General features: G+C 33.2%; 1 protein-coding gene across 5 annotated transcripts; it reads right to left on the bottom strand.

Annotated features, from left to right (window-relative positions):
* Positions 1–1,302: 1,302 nt before the first annotated feature.
* LOC106050525 (max-like protein X) lies at positions 1,303–16,816 on the bottom strand. Of its 5 annotated transcripts, none has more exons than XM_056004062.1 (9): positions 16,661–16,816; positions 11,000–11,093; positions 8,848–8,988; positions 6,964–7,061; positions 6,648–6,744; positions 5,840–5,939; positions 5,297–5,381; positions 4,938–5,054; positions 1,303–4,250 (listed from the first exon to the last, which is right to left on the bottom strand). In XM_056004062.1, exons 3-9 carry the CDS (start codon positions 8,978–8,980, stop codon positions 4,188–4,190), a joined length of 693 nt encoding a protein of 230 aa, XP_055860037.1. In that variant the 5' UTR covers positions 8,981–8,988; positions 11,000–11,093; positions 16,661–16,816; the 3' UTR covers positions 1,303–4,187. The 5 variants fall into 5 exon arrangements, with proteins under 5 accessions (XP_055860037.1, XP_055860039.1, XP_055860038.1 ...); XM_056004064.1 differs by lacking the exon at positions 16,661–16,816 and adding an exon at positions 15,565–15,588; XM_056004063.1 differs by lacking the exon at positions 16,661–16,816 and adding an exon at positions 13,970–14,108.

Here is a 16,816-nt window from a genome sequence, read left to right on the forward strand (position 1 = left end):
TTAAAAACAAACATGGATCCTGTTTAAATGTGTGTGTGCGTGGGTTTACAAGTGGCAGACGTTCCTTCAGAATAAAATTGTCGTCTGGTACGCGTTCTGAAATGCCGTTGCGATGGTCCCGAGTTCAAACACTACCAGTCGCCCCCCCCCCACCAAAAACATAATGAAGATTATTACGTCCTTACTTTTTTTTCTATACAAACTCAATAGCTTTAAACTAAATAAGAAGATCCTAAATACTTTTTACGGCGCGACTATACAAAATCTGCTTACATACGGAATAACTTGTTGGCAAGGCAACGCTTCATCTAACCTGTTGTGCCGTCTAGAAACCATCATAAAAAGGGCATACAAAATTACACAACATTACCACATTTAAAGGAACTTTTTGAACAAAAGTGTCTAAGGAAAATTGAAAAAATCTTGGAAGACAACGGCCACCCGCTCCATCAGAACTACGTCAGGTCGTCGCGAAGTGGGCGATAATTGTCAATCAAAACAAGAACAGAGCGATACAAAAACTTGTTTGTACCTCACTCGGTCAGGCTATTTCAACACCACTCCTTGATCAGGAAACATGAATAAGACCAAGATGCCTGTGTGTAGTCGCTGAATGAACTTTCTATGTTACGTCTTTTGAATTTATGTGTATTTTTCTGTTGTGTGGTATTTATATGAGAAGAGTCCTTGTAATCACAACAAATTTCCATAAGGATCAATAAAGCTGTCTTATGTCTCAGTGATACGTAGGCCTACTCACCAATCTGACTTCCCTTCCAATGGCTTTTCCCTGAAATTTATAACGGGGTAAAAAAAAATAAAAATATTTGGACCAAATCTCTTTTTGTTCAATTGAAATGCGGAGGCAAGTCTGTAAGAAACAATGTATTCAAAGCATTGAACAGTTGCGTGTGTTTCAAAGAAGGATATATCTACAATGAAATAGATTTCCTACGAGTTAATGCAAAGCTGTAAGAGTTTTCTAGCTAAAAATAACAGAACAATTATTGAGAGTAGACACACTTATATATATATATATATTGGATACACCATTAGCAGAATAAAGTGATCATTGGACAAAACATTTCATATGCAGGGGAAGGTTCAGTTCTTCCTGGTTACAATTCAGTAGCCATTGAATTTGAATCAACTGTTCCTATTCCACAAGGAAAGGCAATGAAGCCAACTCTCTACATCTAAAGATAAAATTTGCTGTTAACTGAAAAAAAAAAGTAAAAAATCAAATAAAAACAACAACGTTGGACACCTTCTATTTCAAAAAAAAAAAAAAAGATGAGACCAAATATTTTTCCCAAACATTTTTTGGGGGTATTTTATTAAACCTCCTTTATTCTTCAAAGTCATTCATTCTATCAACACATGGCAGTAGGCTCAAAACTAGTGTAACATAGTTACAAAATGCAATCAAATATTTTAAAAGAGGATAAAAAGTTGAATATATTGTTTTCCAAACAATAATTGCAGAATAAATGTACATAAAATGTTCAACTATTATTGACTCCTATCAGTTTTAGTACTGTAATATACTAGAGATAGCAACTCACCATAAGAGACGGATTTCGTCACATTATAGCAGAGACTTTAGAAAGCATAGTTACAGAGTAGGACCTTCACTAAATAAACATCTTCTTTAGGGACAGAGACTAGACTGTTCCTGTTTTGCAGTAAAAGTTAAGGTCTTCACCTTTAGATGACTTTTACTTCTTTTACTTTATATCTTGTGTATGTATTTAGTGGACTGAAGTCATTTTACTTTATATCTTGTGTATGTATTTAGTGGACTGAAGTCATTTTACTTTAAATCTTGAAAATCTATAGATGACTGTCATTTTACTTTATATCTTGTGTATGTATTTAGTGGACTGAAGTCATTTTACTTTAAATCTTGAAAATCTATAGATGACTGTCATTTTACTTTATATCTTGTGTATGTATTTAGTGGACTTAAGTCATTTTACTTTAAATCTTGTATATGTATTTTGTGGACTTGGTCATTTTACTTTAAAAAGAACAGAGACTAGAGTGTTCCCATTTTGTATTAAAAGTTAAGGTCTTCATCTTTAGAGGATTTAGTTTTTTTTTACTTTAAATCTTGTGTGTGTCTTCATTGCAGTTGAGTTAGTGAGTTATAATGGACTTCAACCTCTTGCACCTAAATACATCCCTATTACATGTACACATAAGCATCTACTGATAATTCATGAGTCACAATATACCCTACAATAACAAGAAGATAATATTACAGTAAAACATTCCTATTTTGTAGATTTAACTAAAACATAACAATCTTGGTCTTACATCAAACAATGTACATTATATTAAAAAGTCTGCATAAAAACTGATTAGCAACTTTCTGAAACAATTAACATTTTATTTCAGGCTTTGACATATGAAGGGATTTTGTGACATACACTAGAACTTGACATTTCAAAGTTAAAACCAAATGCTGTATGGCTTGTGAGCTATTAGCTGACATTCTACGAGTTGAGGTCAGAGATTCTCATCTTAATAAAAGAAAAATCCCATAAATATAAAAAAGTCAATGCATATTAAAACCTATTAAGATGATTTATTTTTTTTTTACACATTTTAAAAGGTCAAAAGACAATAAAAAGCTTCCATTTAAAAGCTATGATCTACAGCTGTCGTTAACTTTTGAGACTTTGTGAATAATGAACTTTGTACCTACATTTGTCCACCACTGCCCATGGAATCATTATAAGTATACAGCTCTCTAAATTAGAATACAGGATGTAAAAAGTAAGAGACGTCATCATCTATTTAAGGGACTAAGCTCTTGATAACAACTAGAAATCTTCAGTTAAAATTTGAATTTGGTACCATAGCAGCCTGGGACTCTTTCAAATATGAAGAAAATCTTTCTCATCTCCAGAATATCCCAATTCAGGACATTATACGAAAAAATAATCTATAAAATTTCATGTTTTAACTATAATGTATCCTGAAATCCATTCCACTATGGCACACAATTCAAATAGCAATACATAATTATATCTAGCATTTGAAGGGAATAAAAAAAAAATTTATGTCAACAAGTATAAAACTCATACAAATTTAATTCACCGATCTTTCACACCATGGTCTCTACATCAAAGCTATCATTACTAATAATAAAACATTGAAATATATTCCTTATGTCTCTGCAAGGACTTAATAACAACAAGACTGTGTTGAATAAAATCCCCAGATAAACTCATATATCTATGTACAATGCTGGCAAGTGTCATGATAAACAAAATGCACTATTGGTTTCAAGATTTAGACAACAAAAAATGAGTGGGCACATTTCACTCTGCACAGACCCAAACTAGTTGGTTTCAAAAGACATGAGGATCATTATTTTTCAAGAGAAACTTTTATTGTTGCAAATATAACACAATGAATAATGAAAATAAAAAAGTTTTTATTTAATTTTATTTTTTCAAATTTACTGATAAAAAAGGAAAATACTATTGTTTGTAATGAACCAAATCTAGAATTTAGAACAAGCTAATGATCTTTAAAATTGTAAATTAAGAAAAGAGCAGCAAAATTTTTCCTTTTTTTTTTCAAAATAAAACTAGTGCACTGCAGATTTTTACAAAGATAAGAAAACCAAATGGAAATTTCCTTTTAGAAAAAAATATATGAATAATCTCTATGCAATCTGACTTTTTAAAGTACTGCGAGTTTAACTTGCTCCTTTCAAGAATTTATAGATTGATAGAATGTGGTGGGAAGCTCCTATTGATAACATTATATAGACTAAAACTCTTCCTGTCAGAGTCAAATAAAGACAAGATAATTTTCAAACCTTTTGGTTTTACACAATGAAAATACATTCTTATAGCTCTTTGACATTTCTTTACTCTTTAAACAAGAATGAAAAGATCCTATAACTCAGTGTAAATGTCATTAAGTGTTTAGGGTCTCCTAGATTTAAACAAGGGCAAAATAATATAAGGGATTTTTAGAAAGAGTTCTCTCCCTTCATTCAGGAGCTTAAAGGTAAAATTGAAACTTTAGGGTTAATAGAAAAATTAATAGGCTCTGTTAAAATAATGAAATATGGCCACACACATTTAATGAGTCATGATAAAACAAACAAGTTAAAATAAAATGCGTTATTATTTACAGCTCTATTTACAAAGAACAGTAAAAATAATTTATTGATTATTGATAGTGGCATTCACTTGGCGAAGTATTCCTAAAACAAGTTCTCTCAGTGTCTGAAATAAAATTTAAAAAAAATTTAAACAAAATAAAACAAACCAACAGACATGGTTTGATGAACACATCTGTTATTGACTGTGTGTCGGTGAGTTTCTGTAACCATGTGTAAAGGTGGGTGGATGGTTTGGTTGTGTAGGCTGAAAAGATTTTGATGAAACCACGAGATGGTCTGTCAAGTTAATAAATAATGTTGTCAAAGTTGAAGATGGAAGAATATGTGAGATGTGTGACAAGAAGACAGACGTGTGACAAGAAGACATAGGTGTGACAAGACGTACATGTGACAATGAGACATACTGTATATTGTTAGTGAGTGATATTTAAAAAAAAAAATGTTCAAGATTATTTTTAATCTGTGTTTATACAGTGAAGTTGGCAGCTGTGTATGTTTGCAAAAAAACAACAACAAAAGTTCTATTCAGTTTTGTTTAAAAAGAAATTGTCACAGTCTATTTCAAGTTTTACATTATGCATATAATACCCTTACACCAGTTGTTGAACTAGCTTTTGGGAGTTACAACCCAATGACTAAGTTTCAACAATGTCATTCTGTTATGTTAGATTTAAATGGAGCCAAAACAAGACACAAAGTTCAATAACCATTTAAACATTTGATATGCTATAAATAACATCTTGAGTTATGTTTCTTTAACATAGCAGGTAAAATTCAAATCACTAAGTACCTGAGGTTTGCAATACTCTTCCAGCCAACTAAAAACACAAGCAGAGAGTTCTGCAAAGTTGGCTACAGATATTGATGCATTGAAAGACTGAAATAAGGAATCCATCATGTTGCGGAACTGAAACCATATACAAGAAAAAAAAAAGATGAAATATTAAAAGAAACAATATTTCTGAAAAATATGTATGTTCACATCACACTTAGTCAAAAACATTTTTACGAACCACCCAAGATTGATCAAAAGTTCAGTATTATGCAGGTAGCAAGTTCGTAAATTAAAAATTCTATTAATCAACATATTTTCCATACAAATTAGCTGCTATAAAGTTTAACACTCTTGTATTGATCAGCAATACTCACCACTTGAAACTTGATCTCATCTGAGACCTGGTTCTGTCCAAGAGAAGGAGAACTCTGATGTGTTTTCACAATGTGTTCATAATTCCTGCATAAAAAAAAATTAAAACTCTCACATTGAACATGGGTATACAATGTTTTAATGAATAGAAATTGAATGAAATAAATATTAGTGTTAATGTAATGGCTATCGTACCAGTACTAATTCAAACATCTCAGGTTCATATCTTGATGGAGATTATAAACATTAGATTCAGGATTGAACTAGAAACTAAGAGAGGATGGAAACCTCTCAGAGAAATGTCTATAAATGCAATGTGAACCCAAGCACCCATGTCTAGAATAGTGTCAACCATTTCGAACCTAAGTATCAGAAAATGATACACTGAAATACAATCATTTCCACAACACAAAATACCCAACCACTTAAACCCAATAAAACTAACTCACAACAAACTAGCTAGTGAGAAAGACCCAAGGACAAAGCTAACATCCAATTGAGTCAATAAAGTAATAAAAAATGTATATGTACTGGAAAGTACTTACGCTTTCATGATTTTCAGGGCCATAACTTCTTTTCTCAAGGACTCAAGTTCCTCTTCCTGTTTCTTCTTCTGACTGCTTAGAAACTGCATGTAGTCAATGGCTGGAAGGAGAGAACAGAAATGTGAACAACTTGTAAATCCCAATTATGTACAACATATTTACTGGCAATGTGAATCAATTGGTTATCAAATTGTAAAACAAACAGTAAGCAAGACTTGACGTTATGAAGTGTATGTATGTTTCCATAACTGAACAGATTCTGATGGAACCATGAGTAAGCCTATTACAGTTGATGATATAAAGAGGTGTGAGACACAAAAACAGTTGTTAGTTAACAGGATTTAAAAAAAAAAAAACAGTAATAGGTGCAATCGCTTAAGGTGGTAGAAGGGATGGCACAGGAATACATGGCGCCACCATTTGGAAGCATATGCCAAGCAGATGGGCAAAACACTGGGATAGTCGTAGAGACTCACCCAGAACAAGGCGCCTAGAGTAAGCTAGTTGGTGGCCTATGCCCAAGACAGGACCAAAGGCAGAGATGAGATGAGAAGGTGCTATTGGGTTAAGACTTGGCATACATTAGCAGTTAGGTTCAGGATGCAAATCTCAGAAAGCATTGGGACTTTAAAAAAATCCTCTCCCCAGGTACAAACATGGAGGATTGAAAGTGGTTGGTCAGTGTGTGGACTGCACTGAACACACATATAATAATGCACACACAAATGGTGACATCTATGTGAAAAAATGATCAGAATTCCAAATTTTGTTCACTAAAATTCTGACAAAGAACTACCGAGTGACTCACATCTTTGTAACACCGTGGCTTTGCTGATTTTCTGTGAGCCCAGAGTATCTTGCTGCTGACATGTAGGCACAATGCACTGAAGTTCATCATAACCTTTCTGTCAAAATGGAAGCACATGATGTTATATACAACAATCCAAGGAAACATTTAGACTTTCTAATAACTAGATCATTCTTCCCAAAAAATGTGTTTCCCCCTCTTTTTATTTAACTGCAATAACCAAGGTAATTCTCAATACGTTGCTGGTTCAGAAATGATTAACCTTAGCTTTGGGAGGATTCAACTTCCTCTTACCTAATTTTAATCAATTTTCTACCTTTATAGCATCTCTCCGTTTCTGTTCAGCAACTGTGTGAGCCTCTCGCCGCCTGTCCTTGTATGTGGGAACTTTACTTGACTCACTGTCCTCATCATCTAGAAAGAAAATGTCAAAAAGATCTAAAAACACAAACATATGAAACATTATCACATACAATTTCAAGCAAGACCTCATTATATTGATCTCATTTAAGTCAAAGTTGATTTTTTTTTTCAAAGGACATTCAACTGAGTCTTGTGATTTGCAATATGTATGCAGCTTGTTCAATACAAAGAGGTCTGACTAGATTAACATATGAAACATTATCACATACAATTTCAAGCAAGACCTCATTATATTGATCTCATTTAAGTCAAAGTTGATTTTTTTTTTCAAAGGACATTCAACTGAGTCTTGTGATTTGCAATATGTATGCAGCTTGTTCAATACAAAGAGGTCTGACTAGATTAACATATGAAACATTATCAGACACATACAATTTCAAGCAAGACCTCATTATATTGATCTCATTTAAGTCAAAGTTGATTTTTTTTTTCAAAGGACATTCAACTGAGTCTTGTGATTTGCAATATGTATGCAGCTTGTTCAATACAAAGAGGTCTGACTAGATATATAAAAACATTGCAAAGACTATAGTTAAAAGCAGTCCACAGTTTCACAATAATCTGGGTCAACTGATAATCAATTTGTTCTACCAGGACATGAGAACTAAACTTTTCACAGTTATTTGACCTAATAGAACTAGATATCTCATTTCTAACACTAGACAATGAAACTAGTGAAAAAATATAATCAATGGGGTTATTATAGAAAGTTTAAAAAAAATTAAAGAAATGTTTACATAAAAATGGAATGTTGGGCTTTTCTGACCTTTACAAGATGTGAATTATTAGGGGAGGGAAGAAGATGGTGATTTTTTTTTAAAACTGTTAGACTAGCACTTGAATGTGCTCAAGATTAACATCCCTAACTAATCAATCATGCGCAAACAACTGTTACAAAATTAAAAAAGAAATGCCTATGATGTTTCATCAGCCAATACAAACTGCCCCGACCCCAATCAATCTGTTACAGCATGGAGCATACACTAAAACCATCACAATATATTGATTCATCCTCACAATCAGCAGGCAGGAGGATGCAGAGAATCATGCCCAGAGCAGGCAGGGGACGGGTGATCAGCAAAAGGTTCACTAATGCCAGACATTTTTAGATGAACTTATTTTTATTTCAGAAGGTGAACTCTGCAAGGGATGTTGAATACTAACTGAAGTTAATCAAGAAAATTACAGAAAGAATGAATGAGTTTAAATGTACTGAACTTACAAAAAGAAAGTGAGTACAAAATGATAATGAGCTAGACTAAACTTACAGAAAGAAAGTGATTTTTAACTTGACCATTTTACAGAGACAATGAGTTTTAAGTAAGACTAATGACATAGAGTAGAGGGCGTGGTGGCTGGTAAAGTGCTTGGCTTCTGAACTGAGGGGTCTCAGATTCAATTCCTGGTGAAGACTGGTGATTTTGAATTTCAGAATTTTTAGAGAGCCACTGAGTCCATCCTACTCTAATGGATGCTGACAATAGTTGGGGAAAATAAACGTAGCTGGTCGATTTGCCACATGACACCTTTGTTAACCGTTGGACACAGAAACAGATAGCCTTTACACCATCTGCAGATTATAGAGGTAAAGAGTGTGTTATTCCAAACAACTGCCAAAGAGTTTTGTTTTCAAACTAATTGTTGCTAACTTAATATTGAACCAATGATCTTCTTTATCGTGTTTATAACACATGTATAAACCCCCAGTGTGTTACAATCCACACAAAAATATTCTGTTTTAAGTGATTGAGAACCTTGTAAGACTAAATCAGCTGACCTGTGTTCTGGGCAGAAGAAGCTGAGGATGTACAGCCAGCAGTGGGGATGGAGCCAGTGCTGCTTGTTCTTGAAAATGAAAACTTCTGACTTGCTGTAGGGCTGGACATGGAGTCACCTTTGATACAATTCATCTTTGTAACTGTTTTCAAAGAAACAAGCATGGATGGTTAACCATTTGGGATCTCTACTGCTCTAAGAAAAAGTTAACTTCATTGAAGGTAGAGTGCTAGGGTATCAGAAGAGCTAAAATTAGAATACCTTTAAGAGGTTGTGGAAAATATATGAAATGGATTACCACACTGCAGAATGACTAGAAGTTTGATCAATTTTGATGTATGAACTGGTTTGTGCCAAGTATATATAATGTATCATAATATATAACTAGACCAAATTATACTTGACTGAAGCTCTTGTGGGATATTGAGAAACAATGTTTCTTTTGAATGAGCTCTGTCTGTCAAGGTGTTCAAAGCATTACAGCTGTAATTTGGTCCAAGTGGTGGATCATGCACGCAGATAATGATCATTTAGCACTAATGCTTCACATAAGTGTTCAACAAGTGGTACTCATTACGACTTTTCTAATTATTTTTAGAGCAGTTCATTTTCAATTAAAAAGAAGTAATTATCTCTTAGCCTTAGCTGAAGATGTTCTGATTGGAGGGGGGGGGCAGGTGGTGAAATGATCCCCTTCGAAAAATACTATCTGTATTTTGGATATCTTTGGGACCACTCACCACTGATAACTACTCTATTAGGGAAGGTAAACTCAGCCATTGTGCTGGCCATGTGACACCCTTATTAACAAATGACTTATAAAACAGGGAAGCTTTACAATGCTTACCCCAAAAATGCTTACCCCAAAAAGACAACTAAGTCTCAAAAGGTAAATTTTACTTATTAATTATTTGAAGCAAGCAACATTTATATTTCTAGCAGGCTGTTAAAGGTCAACATTTCTTTAGAACTCTACAGATTGGAAGTTGTTTTTTGTCCAGTTTGGGTCTCAGGGGTAATGGCCAACTGAGAGTTAGATAGATCAACTGACTACTCTCTATGACATGTATACACCACAAATAATGTATATAGAGTCTCATGCCTTAGCTGCCTTTTTGGTGGCGACCAAGATAGTAATGATTTGGTATCAATTTCAGTTTTTCAAGACTTCATCTTACTAATATTTGCATGCTAAAAAAAAAAGTATCTATATATATAATTCTCTTCATGGCTCAACAGTTTGGACACCAAGAAGTAATTGAAAGATCACTCTTTTATTTCTTCAAGGTGGACTAGAGTTACCCCATGTAACTTTAGCGGCGAAAAAAAAAAGAGGGAGCAGGGTGAAGAACAAGTAATCTTCTCTGTATTCACCTTTCACTAAATAGCAGGGCTGGACTTAACCATTGTGGGGCTCTATGCAAAACAGATTTCGCAGGCCCAGTATGGGAAAGGAAGCGGATAATAAGTGAAAATTAAGAGTTTGAATTAGAGAATAAATTCATCTTTGCATTTTATTCATTCTTTACTATGTACAGAATAACTTTACAAACTTGCGTGTAGCGAATGCATACAGAATATCATAAAAATTCTGTTTCCTACATAGATCACGCTCAATAGCAAGAATTACCAAAGGTTTCAATCTATCTTCGAGAATTGTTGACTTGAGTAACTCTTCATTAGATTGAGGCGTGAGAAGCTGCTTTCACCAGATTTCACAATTACTTGTATTGCATAATGCCATTTATTTTTTTTTGGTGTTTTCCATATTGAATGACACCCCAAAATGACAATTTTGGTCTACATATTTCAGGAGATTTTTATGAGTTTTCAAAACATTTTAATAATTTCTGGAGATTTCCAGGACTTTTGGAATACTTTGCAATATCAGGAGATTTAGAGGACATTTTAGAATATTTTGCAATTTCAGGAGATTTCCAAGAGCTCCTGGTAAATCAGGAGGAAGCTGGAAAATCTGTTATAAGTTATAACATGGTTTAATTTAATAATTTACACCTGGAATTAGCGCGGGCCCCATGAAAGTGCGGTCACATAGGTCCCTGCAAAATAGCAGCATATGCTACGCTGTGGGTCAACTAGTAGACATAAAAAAGGGACACCAATTCACATTAGACATGAACAGACAAACCTACCAATAGGAAATAGCCCTAAATGTTGTTTCTTATGGTTTCTGCAAGATTCACTATATGATACTTGCTCTCTTGAAGGTTCACTATCAAGATGTGGCTAATAGTGAAAAAACAAAAAAAGCTTTTTAAAAATGTATCTTTTTCGGTTCTCTTCTTAAATTTTAGAATATCAAAACTTTAACATAAAGAATTTTAATCTCAGAACAGGAGGGGGGGGGGGGGCGGAGGAGAGGTGTCAAAGAAGGAAATGTTATTTGAAAACACATCCTGTCTTTCCTAAAGCCTTAATTAGAACAAAATGAATTTTGTCTCCCTTTATCTCATTTGGGGCACAGAAAAAATTGCATGTAATTGCAAGATAAGCAATGATTTAATTTATTTAAATCTCTCATTAAAATAATCCTTTAAATTAATGAATATTTTAAGAACAAGATTATTATTAAAAACAACAACCTAATACATTATACATTTTTTAAACACGTGGGAAGGTCAAGAAATTTCCAAACAATATGAAGACACTATTAAATCAAAAGTTCACTAATGACAATAGATATTACCATTTGTAGCCCATGAGAATCAAAGAGATCTTCAAACCAAGTAGGAATATTAAAATCAACACCATGCATTTTGGAAAACTTCAGCTCTGAATTCCCACTCAAGTTATTATTCCCCAAAACAGTTTTCTCATCAGTAACATTGTCAGGTCTACTGAAGACACTAACTCTATCAACATCCGACTGAACAGATTTGGACAGCATTGTCACACTCATTTAAATAAGGTGACTCTTGTACTAGTGAAAACACTTGTTTAGATTTATCATATGAAATTTAAAAAAAACAGCTTAATTTACACTTTAGCTTCAAATGTAAAATCTGAACAAATTCAAACTGCTCTGTTTTGTTAATTTAACTAACACAAATATAAGTATCAATAAATCCATCAAAGACTTTTTTCTGTTAAACTGGAAAATTTGTCTGTAGCATAACAACTTAAAGTTGTTTGTATCAACTGCAGCTAGTTTCATTGAAGGGGAGAAACTGACACTGTTTATAAAGGTTTTATAACTGACTACAACAGCAAAAAAAAAAAAAAATCTTTAAAATTGAAAAAAAAAAAGAAAAAGAAGAAAAGAAACATGCAAAGACAATCTTGTGTATCTCTCTAGTTAAAGAAACAAAAATCAATAGATAGTTGACCCAGCCTTCTCTATAACCCAATTACCCAGAAAACTATTTTTGAGATGCAGACCAAAGTATGAGAGTTGTAGCTGCATAGCTGAATGCAGACACCGCTCTGAGGGGAGCATTGATTTAACAAGATGCAACTTACTATTTAAAAACACTTTTGTTTGCATTTAAAATGTTTCATATACTGAAACTGACAATTTTTTTTTTTTTTTTTTTTTTACTGTTTTCATTAATTTATTAATGAAATTAAAAATAACCAAAAAATGTTAACTTGTACAAAATTATTTAAAATAATTTTTTAAATGGAATAATTTAACTACCAGTATTTAAAAAAATATATAAATTGTATTTTTTAACTCATTGCTTAGTAGATTTATTTACAATTAAAATAAGTATGTAAATAAGTGTGACTAAGAGGGTTAAAAAGAAGGATTATGTTAATTGGAATTAAAGATTACTGAATAGCACAAATAATGAAGAAAACAGCATCACTGATTTATCTGCACTTTATTGTCTTATTGGTTCTTTCTGGTACCTTAAGCCATGAATGTGCCTAGAAATTGACACTGCTAAATGGCATGACCCAATCCCAAAAAGGTCTTAACCATGAAGGAACCTTCAGACAAGAAGGGGGGATGGGGTTGGACCACTAAGTAGTCTCAGGGTTTTTCAGGGATAGTCAGCAGCTTCAACTCTAAACAGACTGCAATGAAGGTACACATTGCTTGATTCAATAAATATTTATATTTTGTATTTTATTCAGGCTGAAAAAAGTTTCATATAAAATTTTTTATTTTTTTTTATTTTTCAAGAATAAACACTACAATGTTCACTAATCAATCAGACGAACTTGTTAATGATTAAAATGATGCCAAAAATGTAAGAGATTTAAAAACCTAGCTACATATATATATATGGATTCACTCATTCAAATATTTGTTAAATTTCTCACAAAAGATAATACCTTAATAGGAGAAAAAAATAATTGATAACTGGATTAGTAATTTTCAATAGTTCATCTGCTCTGATGTTATAAGGTAAAAGAAATAAACATTTTATAAAGAAGAACTTCATTATGTTGTAAAGAATGTATCTCAAACTCAGACTTAAGCCATGGGATTGAAATTTTGAAATAAAAGTAATGTAACTATAAATATTGTTTTTATGCATCCTAGCTTCTGTTAAACATGAATTATTCCTCAACTCATCAGTTTTATTAAGCAGATAGCTCAATTGGGAAAGGGGGGAGGGGGTGTTGTTAAATTGTTTAATGAGTTTTAAGCAACTATTTAATATGTATAAGAAAACTTAAGATTTATGTAAAAAAAACATGTTTTTGGGGGGGAGCCTGATACCACTCCATAAACTCCTTGTCCATAATGCGGACAGAAAATATCAACAAGTAAGAAAAAGAAGAAAATAAAAAAGATGCAATTAGCTTCAACTGTTATTTCACGGTCTCGAGAGGATTTAAAGCCCAAGGATGGAATATCCCTAAGTTACATAAAATCAAAGGGAATTTAGTTGCAGTTGTTCCAATGTAGTTTTTACCCAGAGGTAATATTGACTCAATACCACCTCTATGGATAGGGCCGGCCTTATGAATTGCAGGGCCCGATTTAATGCGAGGCGCCTCTTCTAATTTTTTTTTACAACTACTAATTACATCATTTATTAAACAACACGCATAGAAAGCAACTCTAAACATAACTTCACATGCAAATTGTTGTATATCTAAGCTATAATAACAAAGTTTTAAAATGGATAAAAAACAACAACAGTTACCTATAATATATAATGACACAGAATAATTTAAAAGTGGACCTTTCTTGCTTTCTTCTTAGCAAAGTCTGTTACAAAATTTTTCATAGTTAATGTCTCTGCTTATAGCAGATTCAATAGATATAAGTGCTAAATTGTTCTATTGTTCTTGGTGAATGACTGACCTATGGTTTTGATCAATTTGAGTTTGGGAAAGCTTCTTTCACCAGAAGCGACTGTCACTGGAATCATCAATATTCTCTGGATAATGAACAAATTAAGGAATGAAGTAGACCCATCAGTGAATCCATATTGAAACAGTTCATTGGGCTTTTGTTGCTGAGCAGGCAGTATTGGATTTATTGTCTCTATTTCTTGACAAGCATATATCCATCTATGTGTTTGAGGTGTATGTTAGAGTAATTTCCAGGTTGGCTGAACATTTTCTGATATTGTCCTTTGTTATATTCAGAAAATTATATATTTATACAGAAATCCAAAGAGTTTGTGATGTTCCTTCAGCTGCATAAAACAAGGTTGAAGAGATTGCAATGCCTTGATAACTCTAATTTCTGTCTTGGGGTCTGAAAAGGGTTCATTAGAAGATTCATTTAACATTTTCTTTTTCATCCTCACTTCTGTTGAAACACAAGGCTCAACTTCTACCTCATTAGCAAGCCGATTGGCATCAACCAAAGCAGCCTCAAAACCTATCTCTTTATAACCAATCACACAATTTTTCAAATGAAGCCAGCTCTGTGGCAATTATCCATGGTGTTACTTTGAAGTTTCTTGCTAGTAAAATTTACTTCAAACAGTAAAGAGTACCAGAAAAAAAATGCAACCAAAAATCTATAAATTCTCATTTGGCTTACTAAGAATTCAGCCTCATTTTACCTTGAGTACCATCTGTACTTCCTACTAGTTCTTCTAAATATAAAGCATCACACACTTCTGCAGTTTGGATTCTTACAGCTTTAACACTTTCCATTCTACATTTCCATTGTGTTTCTGATAATTGATAAACAGACAGATCTTGTCACATATCTTTAACTCTAATGTCAAGGCTGTCCTACTGTATGGTTCTGAAACATGGAGAACATCTGAAGACTGTTGTTAGGTATCTCGATGGTCCCGGGTTCATACCCTGCTCGCTGCCATTCCCAGTCGCCATGCGAAAGATTTAAACTAGGAAGTAGATATCTTCAACTCTGAAGGAACATCCGAAACATTTAATACATTTTACAGATTTACAGAAACCTTGTGCAGCTGAATTTTATTACTTAGTATCCAGTCGCTATCGTGCCAAACAACTTTAGTCTTTAGTATAAGAACATAGTGTACTAAAGGAGCAAGAGTCATCAATTGACTTTCGCAGATTCGACTGTCTAATGAAAAAAATACTTCAGTATTGTTGTTTTTTCAACTGTAAAACAGGTTTTCACACGGCCACCCAATGTATATGCACAGCAGCCTATTGGAGAAAAAAATGGTTGTTGATAGGCCGAAATAACTATACGAGCCAGGCCACAGTACAAAACAATAAATCCTTCTCACACACCTTCGTCTCTTTTTGTCTATGGCGGACTAAAGTAACAGTATATTTACAGTATACGTACCAATTCTTTTTATACTGTAATGTGACATAACAGTATTGTAATACTCTTTATTTACAAAATAAACGATTTGGATTGGTTGCTTCCAGCTACATGTTTTTTTATGCCATGGAAATCTGTTAAAAACAGTGATAGCCGCTTAGAATGTACAGGTCATAAGATGCTTTCTTTGTCGCAACTGAACGGTATTTCGAAAACAAAAATGCTGTGTTGAGAGCTTATTAAATCAAATGGTAATGGGTATCATATATAGATCTATATACAGATCTAGATTCCAGGAAATATTGACTCATTATTGAGTAATAAGTCCTAGTGTATGAGAACTGGTCCAGTTTTCGAATCTGACAGTGTCAAGGGAATCTCCTATCGCGGGGCCCCTCTCAGGCAAGGGGCCTGAGGCGGTTGCCCCACTTGCCACCCCCTAAGGCCTAAGGCAGGCTAAGGCATCTACTCTTACTGGGGCTAGGTATAGACTATAGATTACTATACTCTATAGTATAGTTATAAATAGTATCTAGTATAGATTACTATAGACACTTAACTTCTTAAGACAGATTGTGAAAAATATAAAATAGATTTATTATTATAATAATTATAGATCTATTATTTAAAATATATAGACGGCTATCTTATTATCTAGTAATTAATTATTCTAATAATCTAGACTTCTACTTGACGTAAGTTCTAGATTATCTATACTATCTAGATCTAGTCACTAGTGAGACTAGTGACTTCTAGATGATAAGATCTCATCTAGTCATATAGTGAAATAGTGTAGATCTAGTAGTGAGCTACTGATCTACTATCAGTAACTATCTTCTACTTCTAATCTAGACTAGTGTAAGTGTCTAGTCCTAGTAGTAGTAGTGTAGTGACGGTAGGTAGCCTAGTCTTCGTCTTCACTCAACTCTAAGTCAACTTCACTGTGACTGTCTCGTCTTCTAATGTAGATTTTAAGTTTAGTCTAGTAATTGTAGTAGCTAGCTGCTCTCTATATTATGTATACTATCTAGATATACATTCTAATATAGTTTTATATAGATATAATAATAATCTAGAATCTAAATTTAGAATTGATCAATTAGATTTAGAGATCTACCTCAGTTCAGTTCTCAATTTGCTTGTTGTTGATATCTGGCGATGTTTTTTTAGAACGTCATTTCCTGTGTGCCAGGTATAAGTTTTAAAGAGAAAATTGCCAATTGTAGATCTATATGTTTTCGCTACGCTTAAAAACTTTACACTGTACCGGGGT

The sequence above is a fragment of the Biomphalaria glabrata genome, chromosome 11 (assembly GCF_947242115.1).
Source record: "Biomphalaria glabrata chromosome 11, xgBioGlab47.1, whole genome shotgun sequence".
Classification (NCBI taxonomy): Eukaryota; Metazoa; Mollusca; class Gastropoda; family Planorbidae; genus Biomphalaria; species Biomphalaria glabrata.

What these genes read in the sequence shown, in the direction of transcription:
- LOC106050525 (XM_013205501.2), bottom strand. Translation starts at nt 11,766, where the DNA reads ATGAGTGTGACAATGCTGTCCAAATCTGTTCAGTCGGATGTTGATAGA. An exon ending in ATTCTCATGGGCTACAAATG is followed by an intron (nt 11,094 to 11,553) that starts GTAATATCTATT and finishes TTTCACTATTAG; the next exon opens with CCACATCTTGATAGTGAACC. An exon ending in GCCCTGAAAATCATGAAAGC is followed by an intron (nt 5,382 to 5,839) that starts GTAAGTACTTTC and finishes TTTTTTATGCAG; the next exon opens with GAATTATGAACACATTGTGA.